Genomic DNA, 21,941 nt, shown 5'->3' on the forward strand with positions numbered 1-21,941 from the left:
CTTGAAATGTTAACAGTCCCAAGTAACTTGTCAATTGAAATAAGACTCATCCCTAGTCATAAATAAATAATCTCTTTCCTGGTCTCACTTCCACGCCAGGATCAATATCTCTTAACATCTTACTTATTTTATTACTGCTTTTGGTTTTCTGGGACTGATTGAAAGTTGCTCAGAGGAAATCTTTGGTTTTGCTTAAGTGTCCGTGACATTTAATCATGACTTTCCTTGCAGTTTAATTCCAACCAGTCAATCAGTTAATCCACTTCAATTGATTCTGTGCTCTCTGTTATTGGCTTGCACTCATTGGGCATCCTCTGGTGTCGACTCAGCTGGGTGGCTTGTGTGAAGCTCCTCTCACACCTCTCGCACCTGGTGAAGGCAAGAGAGAAAATTGAGACCAGGGAGCTGCTCTGGGGGGGTGATGGGCTTTGTCTCATCCTGCCTAATCAGAACAGACACTCAAAAGTGGCTTCAGATTTTACTGGCTCAAGAGGTTTAATTGGTGGCTACTTCCAAGGCCTTGATGCCTATGATGGGACAAGGCCTGTCTGATTCAGAACAGAGGAATCTGTCAATAGACAGGGGGAAGGTGATTTCTCCAGAGAGGCCTGTCCTGCTGTAGCTCTGATCACTGTCAGTTCAAATAGATAAAGAACAAAAAGAGATTTTTAGGAGTGAGCCATCAAAGAAGCAGCTTGTCTGCAGTTTTCTGCTCTGTAACCCCTAGGAGAAATTGATGACAAATAGAATTTCACCTTCTGCTAATTTAAAATCCACAATTGCCTATTGGAGGAAATCGCAAAGCAATAATTGTTCAGTGCTAGAACAAGAGAAAACTCCTTGTTTTTCTGATCTGACCATGCAGTGGGGTTCATTTTAAATAGGCACATAGAGTTAGTGCTTACTTAATTATCTGAAAACATCCACATTATTTGAGAAATCTGTGGGTTGAGCAAGAACTCATAACAGTCACCAGTGTTTGCTTCACTGTCTTTTATGTTGTCTCTCTTTCTACCCTGTCCTCTCTTTAGAGAACCATAATCTGCAACAAAAATAACATGTGAACAAATTAACAAAGCCATTGAATTTCGGAAGGTATAGTATGGGGGTTATTGCTAGCTTGCAATGAATCCCCTATCCCTGCTCTGAAAGAGAATCTATTGTATTTAATCTCCCAAATACTGCCCTCTTAATTTGCATTCTGAACACTAGATAGGGGTGTTTGATGAGTTGCAAATACAGATGCAGCAGATTCTTCTTGTATGGCGCTTGCTCCAAAAGCCACCTTTGATTTAATGGTGCTGTGTGATGTTTTATCTTCAAAGAAGATTATCATAAAAGCATCACTACGATGAATTCTTCACCTTCAAAGGAGAAGTGAGGAAAACAAAGAGCTCAGCTAATTCATATTCATCTTTCCCTCTTCACTGATGTGAATGATAGAAAGTGAACTGTCACTGATATAGCTGCTTACAAAAAAAAAAAAGAGAAAAGAAAGATACACATATGCATAATTGTGGAATGTTCTTCACATTAGTAATTTTTAGTAAGAAAGTTCTGCTTCAGGAACATTTAGCACAGACATTACAGACTCATTCATCCAAGCCACTGTACCAATCTAAAATGTCAACACTTTTTAAGTTGTGTTTCTTTGATTGTCTTTCATGGAATATTTTTAGCAGCCTGTTCCACTGTTAAAAACTGCACTGTGATCTTGACAAATGTAAAATGTCAGCTTTAATGTATCAGACCTATCAGCTCAATGAAAATAACTCAGAAGTATTGATTACTTAATGATTTTTGGGGTATTCATTAACGTCTATGTGCAGATCATCCACTCTCCAGAGCTCCTGAAGTGCTGATGACACATTAGTGTACTGCTGATTGTTTATTAGAAAACTGATTAGTTACTGGATTAGTGTGTCAAAATATACTACCTTTCATCGCCTGACAAACTTGCAAATTATTGTATTATTTTTATATACATATATATATATATCCATCACAGAGGCATTAGAATCAATTTTAAGGCTGGGGAGTTAACTTAGTCTGTATGAGATATTGCCATCTACTTGAACTTGATAGTTTTGTTATTTTGACGTCTACAAAGACAAGCGCTTTGCTTGCTGAGTAATAGGAGGCTTGGATCCTTGCCTAACCAAGCTATAAGTGGTACAGTTGCAAAATAACCTACAAAATCAGGTGTGACAACACCTGACTTCTAAGTGCCTGGCCAAATAAATCAAATATACTATATCAGGATGCCTAGGGGCCATGTGTGAATCAGAGAAAGACTATAAGGTGATTAAAAGACAGTTAGTTACTCATTAAAACCCCTGGGCATGAAGCTGTGGCAGACCTCTTTACCCTTTCTGGAGCTTGCCTGGGAGGCTAGACCTGAGCGCCGCGTTCACTCAGCACCTTGCACTGCTCTTGAAAGCATAGAGCAAAGCCCACTGTATTCCTTTAAAATGCAAGTTCCCATCTTTTATCCACAAGCCGCTTTCTGCTGTGAGAGTGCTCTAACTTCCTAGCTACAGGCTGTTCTGGGACACTTTCATACAGACGCAGGAAAGAAGGATGCTGAAGAGAGACCAGAGAAGAATAAATCTCTTGCTACAAGTATCTGCTCTTTGGACAGGAGGGATGTGGGTGCCACGTGTTGCTGCTGGTCAGGCTGTGCTGTTTGCACTATACAGTCCTTGGGCAAAAGTCAGAATAAAGGCTTTAGCAAAGCATCTAAATCCCCTGGCTTTCTCATGTACCCGAGTAACCTTCAGATAGTACCCAAGGTGCCTAGTATTTTCTAGGCACTTGCAAAGGGTGTGGATGGTGTTTCAGGACTATAGTTTTGGATATATAAGTACCTGGCTTACAGGCAGGGACCTGTATTAGGCCCCTGACTCCTCTTTTTAATGCGGTCCAGAGAAGTTGTTGCCGGATACAAACTGATAGGAAAGGTGAAGATAATAGTGTCACAGCAGTCAGCGTAACTATCTCATGGTAGGTAGGAATGGGAGGAAAAGCAGGAATATTTTTTCTTTTTAATTATAATGTATTCTTTCCCTCTGTCAACCATCCTTTCCTAGGCTGTCATAGCAGAATAACCATTGCAATGACCTATGTCTATGAGACTGGTGAGCATGTTTTTGTGTGCGTGTTTCTATACTACAAGCCACACATGTTTAATGTTTTGTTGGAATGTTGAACAGTAGCCCAAACAGTCAGAAAGGAAAAAGAGTCCACCTCTCCTGTGACCACTCACAAAGTAACCATGGGGCTGAGTCCAAGCCTGGCTATTAGACATACACCAAATTTTTGGTTAAGCCTCAAGTGTAGATACAAATATTGGCAATAATGATACTTATTAACTGAGAGACCACTTAATTTCCACTTAAGCCATCTGATGGAATTTGAGAGCAATTTAAACAGCCTGACACAATGTAGATCCAAAGAAGCAATTTAAAAGTCCTCACACAATTAGATGCCATCAGTGAAAACTGGATCTATGTTGTCTTTTTTTACAGTGTGTCCGTGTCTTCATTTTAATTGTAAGGAGTAATGATGTACTTCAACATTCAACCTCATCAAACACAAGACTTCATTCTACCACAAGGTTTCCCTGTGTGATTTGCTTGGGTGGGGGTGGTAAACAAAATAGTTCTTAAATTCACAAACAATATGAATATCAATGCATTTTGGATATTTCTGAGGTACTGGGTTTTCTGAGTTTGCTTAGATAGCCCTCGTTGTCACTGGTCTGCTTGTTTGCTTCACAGTGCTTTCAAAACATTGACATTGAGGATTATAGACAGGATTGGTTTAATTCCCAAATTTATGTCAACCTCTGTGAAAGGCTTTGGGTGAAGAAAATGCTGAAGGTTTATTTTAGGAAAAAATATCTTCATTTGATATTTTCAAAATATACATTTTAAGATTTCATTCAAGAACTGCATTTAACACTAAATTTTAAAATAATTTGAAAGGGTTAAAAAAAAAACCAAAACAGGTCAAAGCTGAAATGTCACTGCAAGTACAACATCTATATTCAACCTGAAATTAATGTTCCCCAGTTTTGCATTTCGGTAATAAACAATGAAAAATACCTGGGTTATCCCAATCTGAAAGAATCTTTCCTCCAATTCTTTTTGGTTGACTCCTGAATATTAGATGTTTGCATAACCCTGATTCTGCAGGCAAGTCCCTTAACTAATCTTGATTTTGCTGAAATGGAAGAGACTGGGGGGGAAGAATGTAAGAAAATGGGGATGGCCAATTATTTTCCTTTTTCTCCTCCTTTTAATTTGCTTAAGAGATTTGTTCCCAGAGTAGCAGCCATAGTGGAGACTTCAGTAAGATAAGAATACACAAAAACTTTACAGTGGTGAGGCTGACTTGATAGCTTGTGATGACATGAAAAGAAATCCCTTCTAACTGGACCTGCAGTCCAGGCAATGCAGCTAAAGCTTTGACTACAGATAACCTCACTTAGCATTGTTATCTGTAATGAAAAGCAAATAGAAAAGTCTTCCACCATACATCCAAAGTTACCTAGGACCTACAAAGAAAGCGCCTTCTCACAGAAAAAGCTTTTTAACCAATCATAGACTTCATCTTAAATAACAATTAATTTGAAATATCTTAAAATACTGTCACTTTATGTTCACTGTTTTTAAAACCACCTTCTGAAAATAATATGCATACAAACATGCACTTAGTGTCTGACACTGCCTGCTTAATCCATGCACACTGTAATTTGTCCAAATACCACTTACAAACATAACTGCCTTACTGCATTAGAAATAGTGAGATTGCATTCACAGTAGAAGCAAGTTAACTGTCCAGCTGACTGCCCATTTTTACTTATGAAATTGAACTTAGTAATACCTTTAAAATTATGCCTGTTATTTAGCACTATCTGTGCACGGTTGTTCTTGCTAATAGTAAAAATACTATTCAACAGAAATATGTACATTACCACAAATAGAGACTTTTTTGAGGTACAGAAACCCCATCTCAATGGACTTTTCTTTTTTGCACATTTTTTCATAAGTGTACACTCAAAATCCCTTTGTAAACAAGTATTTAAAAAATAAATTGCATGATCAAGAGACAGAAATCTTGTTTGTCCCATTTACGGTTCTTGTTTACCAGAGTTTGTTGAGGTTTGTTCCTAAGCTTACTTAATACCAGGTCTTGGACCCCTCCTTTTCAAAGGGGGATCTAAAAGCTGATGAGACATCAAGATGAGCTGCAGCTATCTCTTTTTCCCCCAGCAGAGAGGGTGGACCAATTTCTGGATAAGTTTTCTGTCCCTCCTCTCTCAAATGCAAGCAGTCCTGCATGGGAGGTAAATCTGCCCTTTTGAACAGCTTGCAGGATCAGGGCATATGTGTCCCCTTATCTGACTAGCAGGGATGCGAAGATCTGCAGCTCCAGTTTTAGCTTCATGTGAAATTACTAGTCAGCTTACTGCATATAGTCAAACAAGACTTCCAGAGAGAAATTGGTACTACTGTTTCTTGAGCTTAAGGAAGAAACTAAATAAAAATCTTACAAGAATAAAATTATGCCATACATCATAAAGAAGCAGTACAAAGCATCCACATTTTTTGTTGCTCTGCCCTGCACCTTTAAGAATGGGCAGATAATCCCGGAATACTTAAATACTTCAGCATAAGCAGGGCAAAACAAACAAACAAATCCCAGACCACTGCTTAATTGTAGTACATAACATTAAGTCCTTTCAAAAATGAAATTGTGCTGTAGTCAAGACCATTTTGGAAAAGGAGAAAAAAATTACTAAACAAAAGGTGAAAAATAATGACTCTAAATGGGGCAAAATAGCAGATCTATTGAAAACATGACAAAAACAGGATGTTAAGGAAAAAAATTAAGTGGAGTCAACAAGGTTACACATAAGTAACACCTTAACATTAAAAGAAATCTATTTTCCATTTTGACCCGGAAACCTCTTCCATTAATTACTAAAATCTATTTACACAGCAACTAGATAAAATCAATCTGATTGCTCACACTATTTTTGGCTCACTTTCTATGGGCTCTGAGCATTCAAGAGACTGTCTCTAGAGGAGTTGATGTTTAGATGCTCTGCGTTTCCATGTTTTGCCACCTACAACACTATCCCAGCCATGATTTCTGGTATGCAAGCTCTTCTGTACTGGATATGCAGTATTTGGTTCCTGGTGCTGTCCTCTTGCCCCCAGCAGAGACATGCATGGAGGCCATGCTTCCTTTCAACCATATATGGAGGGAAAGCATCTCTACCGGTATCTCTACCAAGCTTGTTATGAGGGGTTCTGACAGGCCCCATGGCTGAGCTCTCTTACATTAACCAGACCAAGAGCACAGTACAGCAAAAGTAGAAAAGAAAGACAAATGGAGAAAAGCAGAGGGAGGACAGACAGTCTTTGGAGAACTGGGAGAGACACACACCTTCTTCTACGCTTATACCCATTCATCCTAGGAACATCAGGTAGCTTCCAAAAGAAGTGATATCAACACATTATACATTGATATAAATACATTATTTTTCTTCCAAAGTGAGATTGTTCCAGGTACAATATCCATAAAATTTGTGCCTGTCAGTTCAGCAAAGACACAGACACAAATACGGAAAATGTGTATTCTGTCTTGGAGAACACCTCCTGTTATGTAGGTGGAGTCTTGCACAACAGAAGGTAAAAATCAACCTGGATCAGCTGTGCTATGGCTGGAGGTGAGTGTAGAGGGAAAATTTCTGAAACTCAGGTGCGTGCTTGGCTTTAATTTCAGTAAACAGAAACTGCAGAAATAAGCAGAGTCTGTTTAATTAAAAACCATCTTGACCAAGTGACTTCTTTTTTTTTCTTACATCTTGGACAGCTGAACACTATCAATTTATTATTATTTTTATTCTATTATTATTTATTATATTTATTTATTATCTTACCAAACTTATGCCACAAGCCAGAGTTGCATTTCCTGTGCAGTGATTCTGAGACTAAAAAAGATGCATATTTCTCCCTCATATTTAACCAGATCCAAATTAGCTTTTATGTGACGCTCCATCTACCTCAGCATATAGACATCAAAGAATCATATTAATGTTCTTACAGCATAGCCTGTCCCAGTCTTGAGTGTATTTTCAGCTATGGTTCTCTGGCAGCAGCTTGTCATTTAATCAAAACAATCAAGTTCTCATCAGAAGACAGAAAATTGCTCAGGGCTTGCAAGGCACCCAAAACCACGCCTGGTTTAATCCTGATTTTAGCCACACCACTAACAGATTTATCTGGAGGTCTGACCTTGGCTTTCAAGGGAACCTCTGCCATGTGCTGGTACAGACCGGTGATGCTCGTGAATAGCAGCGATACATGTCCCTCTCTAATCTCAGCTGGCAAAGGCTGCTGGCTGCAAGTACTTACTTGAAGGGCTTTTCCCCAGTGTGTGTCCGGATGTGATTGTTGAGTGTTGTGGCACCAGCAAAGGCACGACCGCAGTAGCCACACTTGAAAGGCCTGTCGCTGGAGTGCGTAACTACATGGTTCCTCAGCTCTGAAGGTTGGGAGAAAGACTGGGAGCAGTGACCACACTGGTAGGGCCTGCAATGGAAAGAGAAACACCGTGCCGTCAGTGCTTTCTGTTGCCGTGAATGGGAAACCATATGGGCAGGAACATCTGGTCTTCCCAGTAACTTCCAAAGAGAACTGCAGGTGCACTTCTCTGGGGCCTTCCTGGGAGACACATACCCAAAACTTCATGACGGCTTTAGCAAATGTGAAATGCTTGTGCAAGGAATTGACTGAGAGTCTATGGGCATCATGCCACACAAAACATAATTCAGCAAGCCAGTGAGCCTGCACTACACGTCGTATGCCTGCCTTATTTCTCCCAAGCTCGATGTGGTACTCCTTAGTCACAAAAAACTCCTCACACATCAGAGCTAAGAGACTGACAAAATCCTCTGTCTGTTGGTGTCAGCTACAGTCTTACCTACAAATACATGTTGGATTGTTATACCTATAACCTAGGTGGATTCTGTGACTGTTTGCAATTAAATACTTCGTATTGCTTCGGAGAATTCTAGGTTTTTTGAGATCACCTTTTGCAATGAGAGACATTGGAAAAAATAACCACCATGTTACAATTACCTTTCTATTTTCTTACTGCTGCTGAAAATATTTGCATTTAATTAACACATTTCTCTCATCCAGACTAAAAATGCCTTTCTTGTGATCTTGATATGAAACCCAGAACTTAGGTTTTCAACACCACAGTTTGTTAAAAACAAGCATAACAAACAAACAAAACTGACTGAGATGTTACAAATTCAGAATCATAACAGACTGCAAACATAGAAAGAAAAAGATACAAGACATCAAGGTGAGACAGGACTGCTGAAATGCAAATACTAAATGCTAACTAAAATAAAATGTGAAAAAACAGTGTCTATATGTTTCAGTTTGGTTAAAGTGATTTAATATCAACATCTTACAGGTTTTTTTTTTAATTTTCACATTTGATTTAAGTTAGTGACAGTCCTACATGCTCATCAGATTTTTTGTTAAGAAAATTAAGAATTGTTCTAGAGGGTTATTAACAATTTTTACCCTGCACAACATTTTAAGGCACAGCTCTTGATGTCTGCATTTCTAGAGCCAATGGCCAACACCAACTTAATTGCCCTCTCTTTAATAAATGTGTATGTTTAAATGGCTAGAAACCAAAACTAAAGGGAAGGAGACAACGGTGACCAAGCATGTACAATTCAATTAAGTGCAAAATAAAGCGAACTATCTCATTTGTCAAGTGAACTGCTTAATTGTGGCTACTTGCATCACTGAACACAAATACTATTATTTTACAGTGCTTCAGAGCACTGAACCCTGATTGTAGAATTTTTTAGCTTGATTAATAGCTCAGTATTGGTCAATAACTCAATAGCTTACAATTTTAATTACTTATATTTGAAAATCTAACTGCTCTCCAACAAGTTTGAAAGAAATATATAAAAGCTGTGGAAAGATTACTTAACCTAGATGATATGGCCTTAAAAAATTGCATGAATATACGTAAAATAATATTTTAAGAAAAAAATAAGTACTGAATATCTGTTTCTCTTATTGGAAGACAAGTAGTAACATGCCCAGTCTTCTCCTTTTTTGAAGTGCACGGTTAATTTGCACAGAAAATATTTATCAAACTTGACATGAAAATTCAAGTGCTGGTAAAACAAAGATGATTTGTGAATGCAGACTTATTTGTTTGGGTATTTTCAAATCAAACACTTTTAAGCAAAAAGAACGCATTAAGATATTCTGTATCCAAGAAACATTGATTTTTTAATAGTGAAAGGGACCATTAACATCTATTAGCCTCTGGTTATCTATTTTTAACAGCTACCACAATAAATGATACAACACTATATAAAACCAATTAATCTTTTATTTTTTTAACAGTCAATGTGATTAATTTCATACTGTGAAAAGTCACACCGTAACTTGTCTGTAAATAGTCAAAATTCCAAACCAGTTATAACTGAACATTGTGATGCCAAGTAAAATGTTTTTACCCCCTACATTGGCTCAGAACAAATTTCTTGTTTACAAAGGATATTAATATATGTACTTAGAATACATTTCACTGGCTGATGCTCAAGAAAAAGAGCCCTGTAAAAGATCACCTATTGTTAGATCACTTTGACTATTTTTTCCATTCATCCATATCTTGGGAGAACAACCATTAAAGAAGTTACCCTCCTCTTTGCAGTGGATGCATTTCTCCAGTGTATACATAGGCAATTCTGATTAATACTAAAATGGGCAGAATAAGTAATTTTTCAAGCTAGATACCTGGCACACATTAAACAAAGCTCATTTTAAAAAGAAAGCCTATAAATGCATTGAAACACTGTAACAATTTAAAAATGCTGTATCTGATCTGCACAATTGCAGATTCAAATATGCCACATTTTGACAACTTTTGGATACTACTATTTTTTTCCTAGAGAAAAAAAAGTAATTCAATAAGTATAAAAGTTATCATTTTGTTCTCTGGTAACCCTTTTACTGTGCTCAGAAATTTTTCTTGGCAGAAAATAAAATCAATACGTTGTTTTTAGAAAAAAATGAAAGTGGTGCAGAAGGACTGAACATGAGCAATGCTCGGTTCAGTGAGTACATTGACACAGGCAGAGCAGGGCTGTCTTTGATGTAGCAGTTATGTCTTCTGCCATCACTTTGGTCTGCACTGGGACAATGAATTAAGACGGTGACCTCTTCATAGCAGAGGTTTGCAGACAGAAGGACCAGGGACATAGTGACAAAAACGGTGGTCTTCATAGGCTGTATTTTCAAAGATGTGCTGCTAGACTGAATGCAGTCCCAGCCCAGAAAAACTCGTTTCCACTATAATAACCAAAAACATATTGTACCTTCTTAAGCTTCGAGGTATCTTTGTGAATATAAGCCTAGCTGTGTCACAGACCAGATGTGTGTTGATGCTCCAGAAAATTAATCTACAAACAAAATGGATGTCAGTCACTTCATATGTGAAAGCCTACATAACTAAAATATTCCTTTGCAGATGTACAGACAAATTTGCGAGCATGAAAGTAATCAGTTTGATGAAACAGGTGTACCAGGGCCTCAAAGTACATGCTGACTATCTGAAGAAACATATTTTTCTATAAAAATTTGTTCTCCAGCTATCATGTACCAGAAACAACATAGTTTTGAATGTCTTCATCATTGCATTTTCTACAAAGGATCTTGTAGGCCCTTCCAGATGTAAATCAAGCCTGATCAAAATCTTCTCATATAGTGTTTTTAAGTTACATTTAATAACAGCTATGTGCAATGTGCAGTTGAGAATGATGTGCTGACAGCCATCAAAAGCAGTTCTAATGTTTTTCATTAAACACCCAGTTACATATTTTTCTAGTTCTCTGTCTTCCTGTCTGAGCTTAAAGGAAGGAAATCTGCTTACCTAGAAGCAAATTCTCCTGTCAGAAAAATTACACTGTTGCCATTAACCCCATGCACCATCAATCAGTTATATCTAGCTTTACTATCATGTAGAGTCCACCAGCTTTTTCTAGAGACCCTAATCTTACAGTCCCTGACTATATGATGGCCCACTATAGGAACACAGGCCATTTAAAGTGAAATTCAGAAAGGAGTAACTGTAACATAATAGTTTTCAGGTTTTGTAGTTATTTAGATTTTGAACTTTACCAAGTTTTTCAAGTTACATTTTCAAAATTAAACCAGTCAAGGATACTTTTTGCTCCCTAATTTAGACGATCTCTTGAATGATTTTGCTGGTTTGTGATGTCTTTTCCCATCTTACAGTTTTCTCACTTCTGTAGCTGATTTTGTCTGAGTGAAACACCACCATGTATAGGACCAGTACAAAACCCATGTTCCCCTATGAGGCTTATTGAACCTCACCAAAGCTCATGCTTTGTGCAGGGGATGGGGAACACTTTGGGTACCATGCAGCAGTGGGGATGGCAGAGCTGGACCTGTTGGGAGTTCTGGGTTCATCTCTTACAAATGTTTGGGGAGGAACTAGCAAAAGCAGAAAGTTAGTGCACTTGAAGTGTTTTCAAACTTCTGAAGCTGTCAGGGAGAGGTGCTGCTCTGTACACCCTTTGTTGTTATCAACTATGAGTTCTGGGAGTTTGCAAACCTTTGTGAAAAGATTATGCAAGAACAAGCATTAAATTCAGCATGGTGTTTACTTTAATTGAGCAATATTCCATAGCCACTCTATAAACAGAAATAGACAACCCTTGCTCACAACATCACTCTTTTTAGGTCTGTTCTGGGAGAGGTTTAAATTGATTAATGGACTTGGGGAGAACATAAAGGTCAAAGACACAGAACCTATAAAGAAAAAGATAAACACAAAATGGGCTGAGCCATGATCTTAGAGAAAAGGATCTATTAAATTGGCAACTTCAGACTTCAAGCTCCTGTTTTTAAAAAAAACCCCACAATTCAATATAGAGGTGCTACAGCAAAACATGGGTATGATAATATCTTTTGAGTAAACAAGAATTGCAAGGGCCAGATAATATCCACAATCTGTCAGCCACGGACACACTTATAGAGTGGGGTTTCCCTCAAATTATCAGCTTAAATACATGGCAATCAATGAGAATATATATCACACAGATGTACATGTTGTATATGAAAATGTGCCACAGACAGCTCTTGGGAACTGCAGCCACCTGCCCTCCCTCAACACCAGTACATCCTGAATCTGGTGGTCATAGTGAGAAAGAAGAAAGATGTCATTAAAAGAGACTGTGTCATTATCAGAAAAGTGGTTGCTGTTTAAAAAAAAAAAAGAAAATTAAAAATATTGCTTTAAAAATGATGCACTGTGATCAAAGTCTTTTGGTTACCCCTTTCTGGACACCACCCCCACCTCACCCCCCAAATAGGATTGTTGGGAATTTCTGCAGCAGGGGGAGGAAAAAAAACCAAACCAAAACCAGAACAGAAGAGAAAACAGATTTCTGACTCCTGCTTCAAGAAACAGTTGCTCAAACTGCTTCTGTCTGGGCAAGGCTTAAAAAAGGTCCCAAAGGCTCAGAAAATCCCACAATTCAAACCTTGATGGATTTAAATCTTCGCCTCCCACACCCACTCCAACCCCAATTACGATTAAGTTCGAAGAGAAGCCTCACAAAATATAACAAGCTAAAAAAAATCTTGGTGGAAAGGGAGAAGTAAATTATAAGTAAACCAGTAAATAATTTAAAGTTAATGTTAATTTTAATTTAAATTAAAATCCTAATCTTAATCTAAAGCAACAAACACAGTAGATTACTAATTCAATAATTCTCCCTATTTTCGATTAATGATTTTTTAAATTTATTTTTATTTATTAAATTATCTGCCTGTTAAATAGGACCATTTTTTTCTTACTGCCTAACAGAATTAAGTATATTTTGGCCTTTTTTAATGTCTGCTCTCATTCAGATGTTTTCTGAATCTAAATGTCTTTAAAGTAATTTCTTTTTTTTAATTTCTCAAGCCCCAAGTAGTCTGCTTTTCTCTAATTTCAGTCCATTAATTGGACTACTGTATAGATTCAAAGATGTTTTCCCTGCACCTCATGCTGTAGGTAATCAGCGTTGTTGAAAAACAAATACAAAGGCAGAAGAGGTAGTCTAAAGTAATTTCCTAGATAATACAGCCCCTGCTGCTTCAGTCACACCAAAGTTATAGTGGCTGGTGTGCTCACAATTGCTGACAATAAATGCGGAGCTGTTTATCAGCCAGAGTGGTGCTGCAGTTATCATTGAGAAAATACAAACCAGAGAGTTGCACCCAGTACCTCAGGCTGGCAGGCAGGTATTCTTTCACAAATCACGCCTTATTTTCTTGTCTTCAGGAAATTTTGTACAACACTTTAGGAATTTTTCATCTGGAGAAATGCAATATGTTTAAGAAACCAAAGACAACTCTTTTCTAGCCACTGTATCACTAAATAGATGGTCTACTGGTACCTGCTAAAAGACAAAAAGCTGCCTGTGATGTAAGCTCAAACTGTAATGATTTCTAACCGGGGGTATGAGAACCCAGATCCTAGGGTAGTTACGATTTGCAGTAACTATTATTCTGGTAATTTCAAACACTGAACGAACTGCAGTGAGCTTAAACAGATTCATGTGACTGACGTCCCACACAACGCTCTAAAGACAACCTATCGGGAAATGCTTTTACAGCAGTTATGTTGATGGCACACCTTGCGGGAACAAAGAAGGCATTACAAAACTGGCCTCCACAAGGAGTCTGCACAATTTATTTAATGAAAACATAGAGATGTAAGCCATTTTTCAGTACACAGGGAACACAGCTGTCACAGAACAGAGCACTGCAGTATCTAGTATTTATGCAACAGATTGATCCTAAGTGTATCTTGCAACCTCATTTAGGTTTTATGCTTTCTATATAACACAACAGAAAAAGTTTCTTAAGAACAGGATTCACAAAACCCAACAAGCCAAAGAAGAAATCGGCTAAATTAGCCAGTATCAATATTGAGAAAAAGGCGTTAGCTATTATGTTTCGAATCTTCCTGAAAGCTTCTGGGATTCAACATTCAGAGTCTTTACTTACCTCCTCTCCACCCCAGGCCTCCCCAAATCTGCTGAGTCCTTTCTCTAATCACCCTTTGCTCTCTTTGCTCCTGGGGGAGCCAACTTGTCTTCTGATCGAGATAATTTTCCTACTGTGCTGTAGGGTATTCTGAGCTAAAAATGCTCTACACTTTCTTGCTGAAGCTGTTCTGCATGGACAAATTAGGTAGGCACAGGAGAGATAAAACAGTAAGACGTCACAAATCAGTAACCTACTAATAAGGGTGTTCACCTCTAAGTGGGAAGACTTAAAATCCAGCCTGTGTTTCAGGCAATATTTGACACAAGATACTTAGAAGAAAATAAATAAAAATAAATAAAAATTAAAAGATCAAATCTCTCACCTCCAAGATGACAGACCTAATTGTAGGATAGACTTATCCTCATTTTCTCTCTCTGGCAAAATGAATATTTAACTATCCCTTAGAGTGCAGAACAGCCCCATTAGGAGAGACTCTTCTTGCATTAACTATTATCTGCAACTTGGTTCTTCATAAAGGAAGACAGGTTCAAGTGAAGGAAAGGATGAAATCTAGGCATCACATCTGGTTGGATGAATCACTGAAAAAGTATGTGGGGGTGGCTCACAACGTATCTCTTCTAGACTCCCTGACACAGCATTTTATGCTTTACAGTATGCTTAGGATACTTTAATACTGGAAACATAAGAGTCCATGAAACTTAGGAGAATAGACCTTTCGGGACCTATATTCTACATTGTGGCACTTAAATTGGCAGTTGTGTCCTACAGCTTCCTTAGCATGGCGTTTGTTTCTGCTAAGGCCCGCATAAAATTCAGAAAATGTTGAAAGGGCTTGTTTGCATTCACAGTATTATCAACTCTTTAAATTCTATGAAGCTTTGCATGGAACCTAGTTTGCCCCTATCGTGTTTGACATTTCTTCCTGGAAAACTGGATTTATGCTCCAGTATCCCCACACCCACAGAATCACACAAGAATATGTGTACACGTAGATAACCACGTACACAAAGAGACACAGACATGCATACAAACACACACACAGACTCACTGTTGACTATTTTTTGGTAGTGTTTTGATTAAACGTAATTCACAATTAAATGCTGCTTTTAGAACAAGCTTCCAGGGATTCAGCTGTTCTGCTCAAACCTTCTTCACAGCTGAAGAAGAGACAAAACATGGGCAGCCTTTTTTTATTGAATTAATTTGATCTTTGTCTTTTGTCCTGCCAGCTATCAAAATTGTCAAATAAACCAACTTTGATTCATAAATAATGGTTCCATTATATTTACTGTGCCACCGGTCAGTGTACCTGAAATTTTAATTCACTTGTTCAGCTAAATTTCATCCTCAGTTCACGGCCATAAAATTCTGTATTGACAAACTTTCAAACCAACTTTGACTCTGAGGTATCTAGTCAACATTTTTCTTCTGTGTGGATATTAGTTTATTGAATAAGTGGCATCTGTTTTCCTCCACATCACTAGTGGAGTAGGTATTTCCTTTTGACAGCTTTGCACGATTTATGGGTTTGCATGCTCTGAAGAAAAATAGTACTAAGCAAAAAATTCCAATTCATTACCTCTTAGTACTTAATTAAGTTCATACACATTGCACACTATAGGTGAACCCTGAAATGACTGTGACAGCCACTGAGCAGCAAGTTAGATTATCTTTGGAAGACAGAGAGACTTTTAATTATCTTGACCTCATTTTTCCATCTATGATATTCATAAATTTTCCTTCTATTTTGTTGCCTCCATCAGATGTACCAAACCATTCTGAAAACAAGATTATATCCTTAGCTATTTCCTTTTATCTGCACATTTAGGCACCAAATGTTTTTACAAATAGTGAAGTCAAGCAATGTTTTTTATCAGCTTACTTCACACAGCTGCAGATGAATTATGTCGTACAGGCTCCTCCTAATAATGGTTTGGTTTTGGAAATGATAACAGCTTGATAAAAGAAGAAAGCAGTGGATCTGGCTATCAGTAGATACAGAAATAAAGAGAGCCTGGGCTTTACCTGTCAGGGTTCTGCGTACACACATGCATCTGTAAGAGGATCCGCTGGGTGAAAGTCTTAAAGCATTGCCCACATTTCCAAAGATGCCAGTCACTGAACTCAGAATTTAGTTGGCTTGTTGAAGTTGGGCTTGCAAGAACTCGTTGGTTTTTGACACTGATCTGGTTAAATCCTGACTCGATGGGCCCAGACTTATCCAGGAGAGAAAAATTTCTGCTACACGGAGTCTGTGGAAATACTATGGATCGCTGTGGAGTGGCAGGGGATAGTTTGCTACTTTTATTAAATGGCTGTAGGGTGTCTTGTCTGGACATGGCCTCCATTACAGTCGAAGGGACATTCACTGGGAGAAAACAAGAAAAGTAAATAAGATCCTTTTTATGCCTTTTTAAAACTAATACACTGTTGGGAGACACCAAAAAAAATACCAACATCCATTTTCGTGAACACTAGAATTAAACAACTTTATTTTAACAATGCACAAAAAAAAATGGGCTTGAATGAGACAGTGATCTGAATGGATGATGCTCATTCTGTGACACTGAAATGAAAACTCATGCAAAGGGGTGTCTGAGACTGAAAGGACTCAGAGAAGCCTGACTGTGATATACATTTATTACACAATGGGATTGTCATCTGAAAGAAAACGCTGCTGCACTTGTGATACCCTGACTCTGCATGTTGCAGTCAGCATGTCCAATTGCTATATCACAGACAAGCATGAATTTTGAGAGTATGGGGAAAAAAATCCTTGCTCAGACACTCCTTGAGATACAACAGGGCTTAAATACCTACTGCAGCAATAGTTCCCATATCCTCTTAAAGGGCAGCCACTAAGGATATTATGCTATTACATCTCACAAATAGTCACACAGCCAATACAATACAAAGCCAGTGACTTCACCATGACTCGTATGATTAAGGCTAATAGCAGTTAGATCACCATGAGACAATGCAAAGTATAGGCAGAGGTATCTTTGTGCATCAATTTCCCACCTACAAAATAGGAACAAAAATTATTTCTAGTCCCATGAAGGTCTTATGATCATCAATTGACTATGGCTTACGAGGCACTCAGATATTTCAGCAACAAATGCAGTATGCTGTTCTCACAAAGAAGTGATTTAGTGCTGAATTTGGATGTTGCATGATAAGGAAGGCAGGAGGTCAAACATATAGAAGAAACTGGAACAGCTGCCTCACTCCTTGAGTACCATCTAGATCATGCAGTGAATGAAGCAAGGGTCCTATGGAAAACTGGGGTCAGCTAATGAAAGATTGTACCATAATGCAAAAAGAAACATAATTTAGGCCACCTGGGCCCAGTACCTTCTCATGCTTTCTAATTTTGGCACGCTCAACCTCATGAGATAATATTTTAATGGAGATTTTTAAATTAAATACGCTGTATGCATATGTCTAAGTCTACATATGTTCTTTTGTTTAAGTATCAAGTACACGTGTTCATACATTTTGTTACTGTCACAATGTGTTTATATGTATATATCCACATGTAGGTACATAGCACCTACTAAACAGGTGATTAGAAACTGCAACTCTGTTTAGGTAAGTCATGATGATAGGTTTCTAAGAGCAAATATGAGAACTAAATTTCAGTTGTGAGCTGGAATCATCCAACATTATTTAGTATACAATAAAAATGTACTGCAAACTAATGTTTTGGTAATACCTTAAATAATGCCAGTTACTTCACAGAGTTATTTTCTAATAGCTTCCAGCAATTGTAATAACTCCAATATTATAATATTGCATACTATTTAATTTACTTAAGTTGAGGTCCTTCCTAAGCTAGTCTTTTCTGGAGCATCTGAGGACCTGATTTCTAAGTAGAGCTACATCCATGGGGCTGTCTATCACCAGTTTCCAGACATGTAATACGTATTCTATGCCTCTCTTCAGTACAAGGGGCAATTTGTATACTTTCATTTTGCCCCAACATTCTCACACAAGAAGCAGACCACTTTTTTTTTTTTTAAACTGTACTCATAAAAGTCCACAGAAGCAATAAGATCAGTATATTAAAGACCTAAGGAATATAGGCAGAGTTTGTACTGGGTAAAAATACCCCTGTGCAGAAGATAAGCAGAAGGTCTACTCTGAGGGCTTAAGTGGCACTTAGGTCATATACGAGCCTGCAGCTGGCTTCATGCTCAGAGATGAACTTCATCTACTCATGTCAGTCTCTGTGGATGAAACTCTGGTTTCTCTCACAGCAAAATAGCAAGTGACAATATTTAGAGATTTTAACCATAATGCTTTGCTTTTCAAATAAAGGTTTTGTAAGCTTCAGTTCATGAAAGAAAAAATAATATTTCTATATTGTACACTGCAGAGCATGAGTTTTATCAGCAAACATTACTGCTAGTAATTAAACTTCTTTTAAACTTTTCTGAAGCTCAACAGATTTGAAAACTCAGGATGAAAAAGGATGGGGTTTTTTGACAGTTTAATCCCTGCTATCTTGCTGTTTTATTGCTGCATGGTTCAGTATTTAAGTTGCTATGAGACACAAGTTCAGCCTAGCATTGCTGTTTAAGTATCAAGTACTTGACCAAAAAAATACATCTATGCAATTGATTAAGCGTGGCCAGCCACAGGGTTACTTTAGACCAAAGTCAATCAGGCATCCATTATTGGTTTCTTCCACCACGTAGATACATATAGCTGTCAAAATGGAAGAGAGGTCTTTGATGCAAGCTCTAATCAAGTTCCACACACAACCAGTGAAACCGAAGGGCGTGCTTGGATCATCCATTCCCGTTACAGACAAAGGTATCCAGCACTAGTCTGCACTGGGTCTGCATTGTAAGTTACACACTTAATTTTGTGATGACTCCTAGCAAACTAAAATATTGAGAAGGGGTAGAAGAATGGATGGAAATGGGGATGGCCAGGTTGGAATGGAGGTTCATTGTCATTTCAGACTACTTACATTCAGTCTGTATTTAGAGAAGCTGGCTTTTTTATTTTAACCACAAGGATCTCATCTCAACCATCAGTCAGACAAAGCTTTTCTCAACATACTCAGTGGTAACAGAACGAAGAGTCACTAACAGAGGCCTCAGACCTGCTATGCATTACTGTTTTGGCAAGACAGTCTCTTGTGATAGGTCTGATAACAATGGAGAGGGCCAAGCAAATCGGTTAAGAATAGACTAGGAATGAATCACTTATAAGGAAGTGATCCTACACGCTACCAAGCTATGTGGGGCTGCCATGGTGGGAAATCTGCTCTTTAATTGCACATACCTGCACACTTTCAAACACCTTTGTTTATTTAGGCAACCATACCATGACTTTGCACAGTTTAAGTGTACCAGCTTCAGGGTTTTATTTTGTACACATCAAGCTACCTTAAATATATAACCTCTTTAATTTAGTATGTCTTAAAATACTCTAGGAATATAGCTGATTAGGTATGAAACAGGAATTCTGGCTTACACAGGTAGAAATGCGAGGAGGAACTTACAATTTTCATCTTGTGCAATGCACTGGAGAGGGATTCCAAAGAAAGATGTGTAGCTATCATTGTACCACACCAACAGCTCGGTGCCCCTGGGGATATCTATACAAGCCCGGTAGAATATATTTGACCTGATTAAGAGAAAAAGAAAAAAATGCCTAATTTAGGAATAGAGCATTCTCCTCTTATCATACACAGTATTACAGTAGAAATCCATTGTTTTGGAAGCATTTCTGCAGATAACTAAATTAATAACTTACTGATTATTTTAAAACCAAATCTACCATCAGGGAAGAAATTTATTCCCGTAGCATGGGGTAACAAAGAGCTTACAGGCATTTTGCACCTAGCATATTTTAAACACTAAGATTTTACAACACCAAAATTTTATGAAAAGACTGATATTTTCTTGCAAAGTCCCTTTTAAAGTAATTTTAGAAATGCTGCATTTTGCTAACACAGTACAAGCATCAGAGTGGTGAACACAGTTCAGTAACTTCAGCCATTTAAACAGCTTTGCATTTGTCATCTAAGCTAAAGTTAACATATTTTAGGAGTAAATAGACAACAATTCTTTCAATGCTTGTAGCAAGAGGTTTGAAGTAGCATGATGTGGCCTTTCATTACAGTAATATACCACCAAAAAGAGAGATCTTGGATTGTTGAGTAAAATAGACAGGGAAATAAAAAAATGGGGTTAATCTGAACATACAATCACAAAAATCTCCCCCGCATGGAACATGAGGTTAACGCTGATGATTCTTCAGTAAGTATAAATTAGTGTTACTGTAAATGTGATATCTTATCACATCTCTCTGTGGGAAAAGACTGTGGATATTCCTAGACCACTGGTATGGGAGCTGAGGGGGGAAAAAAAGGAAAAATCCTAGAGTCTCTACCATAAAAACAAGAGCGTTATTCCGATCTTGCACTGATGTGAATAGCTTCAGAGTGATACTTCTACAGTTCAGAGATTTACATGGGGGCAAAAACTGTATAAGATTAGAAACATGCACAAGATAAAATAAAAATGTTATCAGTTTGTAGTGGCTTTCCCCTTAGGTTTCATATGGAACAGTAAAACACACTCCTGTGAGATGGATAGAAATTCAATATATACAAGAAGAACACTCCACTCTTGCTGAAGGATTACATACCAAAATGATACAGTCAAAGTACCGAGAAATGATCATTTTTTCTAACAGCTTATGTAAGGCAGAAAAACATCTATAGACAAAAAAAAAAGTTAGGCCTCAACTGGCTTTCTGAGTGAAGAATTGCTACAAACATTAGCCTGAAGTTCAAGATAAAAGTGTTTAGGGTTGGTAGGCCTTAAATTTAGACTTTCTGTAAAGAATTGGCTGTAGCAATGCAATTTGTTCCTTGTATAACACTGCAGACATAAGGAGAATCCTTTACCACATTTTTCATGGCAGTGAGATATGCACTTGTCAACATATTTTGTCACCGCAAAGTGGCTCTTGGCAACAGGATCATAAAGATCAATAAAAAAGTGCAGATTCTCAATATTTTACTAGCAGCTGCAAAAATTTCATTTATCTTGTTATTTTCCTCACTTACTGCCACCCTGTCTCAGGAGGGCACTGCTAGCTAAGCAGAACGGTTTTCCTACCCTTCTATGAATATCTGACAAAAACTCTCCCCTTTGTGTCTCCCCCTCTCCTCCTCATCCTCATCCTCCTCTCCTCTTCTCCCTCTCTTTTTTCCCAGAGCTGTGCATTTTGTTAATTCTTTCCACTGTTACATAAAAATGAAAATCGGAGCCACGCTATAAATTACCAGCATCTCCTAACTTGAGAAAAATTGAGTCTACTTTGTACTTCACCCTTGTAACATTTCATCTCTCAGTTTGGCTTCCCTTAACATAAACACAGCAGCCCGGCAAATGAATGTGCTAAAACCAAATGACACACTTTGCCGCTGAAAGAGCAGAACTGTTTTTGAGCAATGGGTGGTCTGTGAGGCTTGGAGTAGGCAGAGAAAAAAAAGTGTAAGTGTACACCGTCCCTTACAAGCGTGCAGAGCTTCCAAAACTCGCAGAAATCTCTGCATGCTGAAGTACATCAAAGGGATTTTTCCCTTTTTGGATAATATTTCCTTTGCTGACATGTATTTAGTATTGTGGTTGGATGACTCATAAAGATAGCTTCATGGCGTCCCAACGCAGTTGAAGCAGAACACATGCCAACAAACATTATTGTCAGCCTCAAAATAAAAACAAAACGTTCAGCTAAGGGTCAATCAATCAAGAGCACTTTGAAGAAAATTCC

General features: G+C 37.9%; 1 protein-coding gene across 1 annotated transcript in view; it reads right to left on the reverse strand.

Moving 5' to 3' along the window:
* Window positions 1-254: 254 nt before the first annotated feature.
* PRDM6 (PR domain containing 6) overlaps window positions 255-21,941 on the reverse strand; it is a 74,927-nt gene continuing 53,240 nt past the window's right edge. Inside the window, exons 5-8 of the mRNA XM_009321116.1 lie at window positions 19,657-19,781; window positions 16,167-16,509; window positions 7,428-7,604; window positions 255-369 (exon numbers count right to left, since the gene is read on the reverse strand). Of these exons, the coding sequence (XP_009319391.1) occupies window positions 255-369; window positions 7,428-7,604; window positions 16,167-16,509; window positions 19,657-19,781 (760 nt within the window). The remainder of the gene's footprint in view (window positions 370-7,427; window positions 7,605-16,166; window positions 16,510-19,656; window positions 19,782-21,941) is intronic.

The sequence above is a fragment of the Pygoscelis adeliae genome, unplaced genomic scaffold (genome assembly GCF_000699105.1).
Source record: "Pygoscelis adeliae isolate BGI_AS28 unplaced genomic scaffold, ASM69910v1 Scaffold83, whole genome shotgun sequence".
NCBI lineage: Eukaryota > Metazoa > Chordata > Aves > Sphenisciformes > Spheniscidae > Pygoscelis > Pygoscelis adeliae.